General features: G+C 69.3%; 1 protein-coding gene across 1 annotated transcript; it reads right to left on the bottom strand.

Annotated features, from left to right (window-relative positions):
- Positions 1-2,040: 2,040 nt before the first annotated feature.
- On the bottom strand, positions 2,041-4,845 carry HYAL3 (hyaluronoglucosaminidase 3). Its single transcript, XM_010572828.1, has 3 exons — positions 2,762-4,845; positions 2,560-2,649; positions 2,041-2,394 (listed from the first exon to the last, which is right to left on the bottom strand). The coding sequence occupies exons 1-3, from the start codon at positions 3,656-3,658 to the stop codon at positions 2,041-2,043; spliced, it is 1,341 nt and encodes a 446-aa protein (XP_010571130.1). The 5' UTR covers positions 3,659-4,845.
- Positions 4,846-4,857: the final 12 nt, after the last annotated feature.

Below are 4,857 nucleotides of genomic sequence, written 5' to 3'. Positions count from 1 at the left end.
GGGGGGCACGGGGCGAGGCGGGGGCCTGCGCAGGCTGCTGGAGGGAGCCGGGCCGTTACCTGCGGGCAGGGGAGAGAAGAGGTCAGAGCCCAGCCGCTGGCACGGCCAGGGCTGGCATGGCCCCTCCTCGCCCCACTCTCACCCTCGGCACCCTTCTGCCCGCCCGAGGCCCAGTGCAGGTCGCTGATGGACTCCACGGGGCGCAGGCTGATGGCTCCCGTCTCGCTGCCATCGGGGTCCCCAGGCTCTGCCGGCGCGGCACCCTCGGCCCTTCCCATGCCGTCTGCTGGGAGCGGAGGCAGAGGGTGAGCATGGGCCCTGCTGGCAGCCCCTGCCTGCCCTGGGCACCCCTATGGGGACCAGACCCCTCCCGGAGGTGACCCCAGCTTTGATGCCAGCTCGGTGCTGTGCCAGGGCAGGCAGCCAACGCCAGTGTTCCCTCGGCACGGGCCTGTGGCCGCGGGCAGGCGAGCGCTGGCTGTGCCCCCCCTGGCCCCCGTGCTGTCATCGGAGCGGTTAGTGGTTGCCTGGTGGCCACGATCCCAGAGCCTTGTTAGTGGGGCTGGAATCCAGCCCTGGCTTGGGGGCAGGAATGTGCCACCCCCCTGGGCCCCAGGTAGCCACGGCACCTCGGGGCTGGCTAGGGCTCCCCCAGGCCAGCTGGGAGCTGACGGGGCAGGGGCAGGACAGCGCCAGCTCCAGCCTGCGGCATGGTTTGGCTTGCCCTGTGGGCACCGTGCTCATGCGCTGCTTAGGGGTGCACGGATGGAGATGTGGGGTGCATGCCATGCCAGGGGATCCTGGTGCCCACCATCCAGGTGGGCACATTCCCCATGGGAGCAAGGGGGCTTTTTGGAAGTAGGCATGGCTCCAGCACCATCTAGGGAAGCAACCATACCTGCACTGGGGTAGAAGAAAAGGCTTTTTTTGGAGGTGTTTGTGCGTTTTTGAGCAGCGGGCAGGGCCCAGGCGCTGTGCCCACAGCAGAGCAGGGCAGGGTGGCACTGTGCCCATTCCCAATCCCTCCCGGGGTCAGTGGCATGTCGCAGGGCAGCGTGGCGCCGTGCCGCTGCCGGCGGGGTGGTGTGCGCCGCCAGCCGGGTTGGCAGGCGTCAGGGCTGGGGGGCCTCAGCTGGTGCCCAGGGTCCTGCCGGACCCTCCTCAGGTCTCTGCCTGTGGCTGGGGGCTGGCCCATGGGTACCCCCATCTCCCCTGCATCCGCTCCCCCCTGCCTGGGGTCATGGCTGGTCCTGTAGGTTTGGTGCAGGGGGCTGTGCCAGCCAGGTACCTGCCCCCCTCCCCAAACCCTGCTGCCCTGTGCCTGCAGCCCTCCAGGACCCCCTTCTTCCCCAGGCAGGCATCTCTGCCTGCAGCCCCTGCAGCAGAGTGCAGCATTTGGCCGCTGCTTCCATCCCAACCCCATGGCCTCGTGCCACCCAGTCCCCCCCAGGGTGCCAAGGCCCCCGCCAGCCCCCAGCCCGCTCCCCAGCGTACCTTCTCCAGCCTCCCTGGGCATGGCTCCCTGTGCCTGGGCAGCGTGAGTGGGCAGCGAGGCAGTGTGGGGCCCCTGGGAGCCGGGCACTGGGTTCCCAGTGCGCCAACTGCGCCGCTTAAAATAGGACAGTGAGAAACACGGTTGGGGGGTGGATAAAAATAGCCGTGGGGAGGGGGGCCCAGCGGTGCAGTCAGGGCTGCCGGCAGCATGGTGCTAGTGTGGCAAAGGGATAGCAGAATGTGGCAGTGCCCCATGCCCCTCCTTCACGGAAAAAGGGGCTGCCAGCTCCCCGTGGCATCAGGGCAGAGCCTGTGCAGGGAAACTGAGACACCAGTGGGCCCATCCAGAGCCAAACTGCGGTCTCTGCTGCCTCTCAGCAGCAACAGCAATTGTGCCCAGCCTGAGGGCACCGGGAGCCCCCCCAGTTTTGCCCACAAGGACCATGCCAGCTGTGTCAGGAGGATTTATTTAAGTTAATGAGACCATAGGAAACACCAGGCAGCAGCACTGCTAGGGTAGGGGACCATGGCGGTCCCTGGCCCTGGTCACCAGCCCCACGTGCCCCGTGGCAGGCAGGTGTCGGAGGGTGGGAGATCATTCTGCCCGTAGAGGCCATGAGCGTGGGTGGGTGCCAAGCAGGAGGCAGCAGGGCCAGTCTGGACCCGCTGGGCACAGCCCTCGCCGGTCCAGCCGCGGTAGCAGTGGCAGCGGAAAGAGGCCGGTGGGCTGGCGCTGGGGCCAAGGTGCAGGAGGCTGCCCAGGTCATGGGGCTGCCGGCGCACGCAGCGCCCATGCCCGTGGCACTGCCCGTGGCTGCACTCCCGGGCTGCTGCCATCACGTTGGCCACGTAGGGACCCAGGGTGGATGTGAGGTAGTGGCGCAGGCTGGCACAGCTCTCCTGCGGGGGGAAGCACCAGTGAGAACCTGCCTTGGCACTGGGGTCCCTCCGGCCACCCCTCCCCGGGGGGCACAGGAGACGTGGCCGTCCTGTACGTCCCATGCCCACGCCACCTCCTGCTGCCCGCCGCGTGCCAGCTGCAGTGCAGCAAGGGGCCGTACTCACAGCCGAGCGGGAGTACGACAGGTCTCCCCAGAGCACGAGTCCGGCCGCACCCAGCGCCGCGCTCTCGCCGATGGTGTGCACCAGGTCAGCCTGCCAGGGAGAGAGAGAGAGACATGACCGGGCTAGGGGGCACAGGCCGCGTCCCAGTGCCAAGCAGGACCCCCAGCACACCCGCTGCCAGCCCTGGCCCCGCGGTGCTTACCAGCTCCAGGAATCTGTGTGAGCGGCGGAAGGAGAGGCGGGAGTAGGCAACCACGGGCAGGAGGCCGTCGGCCCCGAAGGCGGCCACGCGCAGGGCCTCGCGCAGCCGGTGGTGCACGTAGCGGCGGCGCAGGGCGGGCGGCAGCGCCGGCGGCAGGTAGATGCTGGGGTAGAGGGCTGCCGAGGCGGCCCAGAGCCAGCCCAGACGGTTGTTGCGCTGCACCTCCGCCGGCCGGCACTGCCCGGTGTAGTTGGCCTCCTTGGCCCAGTTGCCGTTGAGGCAGTCGGGGAAGCGGTAGAAACCCCAGAGCCCCCTCGGGCGCAGGGTCCGTCCCAGCAGCAGGGTCTCCTCCATCAGAGTCTGCGCCGCCTGCTCAAACTCCCGCCGGGCCAGCCGGAGCCGCCGCCGTGCCGGCAGGAGGCCGTGCCGGTCCCGTACCCACTGCTCCGAGGCCACCCGGTAGATCCGCTTGGCCCCCCAGTTCTGGGCCCAGAGGGGCCTCCACTCCTCCCAGTCCACCACAGCCAGGCCACGGAAAGCATGTTGCAGGAGGAGGCGGATGTCCCCGGCCACCCTGGCGAGGTGGGCGCTGAGTGGGACCCGCTGGGGGATGCCCCCGTTGCGGGGGATGCCCTGCTGCGACAGGTAGGGGTACAGCCCAAACTTGTTCTTGTAGAAGATGGTGATGTTCTGGCCGGCGAAGCGGCCGTCCTGGTTCTCCACGATGCCGTAGTCACTGAGGGGCAGCCCCACGCCGAAGCAGCGCTGGCAGCGGCCGGTGGGGATGTTCCACACCACAGTGAAGGGCTGGCCACCCGCCAGGGGCTCCGGTGCTGGGCTTTCCCCACTGACTGTACCCAGCGCCAGGCAGGCCCAGAGCGCCAGCGCCAGCACCATTCTGCGTCACCGGCTGCCTGCGGGGCCGGCACCCTGCGGGGAAAGGAGAGTGGCAGGGGTGAAGTGGCAGGGCGCAGCGGGCACCCTGGCTGTGCTGGCACTGCCACCCTGGCACGTGGTGGGCTAGGATCAGCCACAGGGGCCGGGCTGCCCCACAGGCACGTGCTGCCCACCCCAGAATCCCATGGGACTCAGCAAATTGAGGGTTTCAGGCACCTTGTGCCTCAGTGCCACCAGCGGGCACCTCTGCCCGCTGCGCCCTGGTGCGCAGAGCCCCTGCCTGCACCACCACAGCCATGGCATGGCTCTAGTGTGGCACTGCAAGCTGCCGACCCCGGTGCCTCAGTTTCCCTGCTGGCTCCTAGCCCTGCCCGTAGCGGGGGCACCATGACCCCTTCTTTCCCATTTTGTAGCAGGGCCTAGCCAGGCTGGGTGCCCTGCTGAGGGACGGAGTCCCCCAAGAGGTGTGGTGGAGCCGAAGGGGCAGCTCTGCCCCCCCGGGCCGGGGGGGGCCGGGGGGGGGGGCTGGCTGCCCCTGCCTGGTGCCGGCCAGCTGCCCAGGGCGAGGGGATTAGGCCGGAGATGGGCCCGGGGGCTGCGTGACACAGCAAGGACAGTGCTAATCCCCCGGCACGGGGCCCAGCCGCTCTCCCTGACCTTCCTGCTCCTGCACCTCCGGCTCTCGCTGCTGTCAGCTGCCTCGGGGGGGGGCCTGGCCGCCTGCCCCCCTCATGGTGCAGTGCAGGGGACCCTGCAGCCCACCTCACCCTCCTAGGGCCTCCTCCCCCTGGTGCCCCTCCAGCCATCGTGTGCCTCGGTTTCCCCAGGCTGCTCAGTGGGGACAGTGGCAGCCACACTGGCGGAGACGGCATACTGTCAGCCCCAGCTGCCCAACAGCGAGTCCTCTGGGTGGAGGAGACACTGGTGGGACTGTGCAGCGCTCCCAGGACCAGTCCCAACCCCAGAGCCTGACGTGGGCCCAGCTCACTGCCATGCTGGTGGTTCCAGGGCTCCGGCCAGGTGAGCTGGGGGGCGGGCGAGAGTGGATCCGGTGTGCCCAGACAGGGCAGGGTGTGGGATCCGCATCCCCACCAGCACCCACCCTGGCAATGGGACCAGGGCAAACCAGGGAGGTTGGGAGAGCTGGTGTCAGCCCCGAACAACGGCAGGCAGGCAGGGAGCACTGGGGGAGGGAGGCC

Source organism: Haliaeetus leucocephalus, unplaced genomic scaffold (genome assembly GCF_000737465.1).
Source record: "Haliaeetus leucocephalus isolate CR32 unplaced genomic scaffold, Haliaeetus_leucocephalus-4.0 Scaffold2, whole genome shotgun sequence".
NCBI classification, from domain to species: Eukaryota; Metazoa; Chordata; class Aves; order Accipitriformes; family Accipitridae; genus Haliaeetus; species Haliaeetus leucocephalus.
The sequence above is the reverse complement of the archived record's forward strand: the minus strand, read 5'-3'. Positions and strand labels throughout refer to the sequence as shown.

Excerpts from the sequence above, each read along its gene's own strand:
- HYAL3 (XM_010572828.1), bottom strand. The coding sequence starts at position 3,658 with ATGGTGCTGGCGCTGGCGCTCTGGGCCTGCCTGGCGCTGGGTACAGTC. Across the intron at positions 2,650-2,761 it reads CACACAGATTCCTGGAGCTG|GCTGACCTGGTGCACACCAT; the intron begins GTAAGCACCGCG and ends TCTCCCTGGCAG. Across the intron at positions 2,395-2,559 it reads TGTCGTACTCCCGCTCGGCT|GAGAGCTGTGCCAGCCTGCG; the intron begins GTGAGTACGGCC and ends TTCCCCCCGCAG.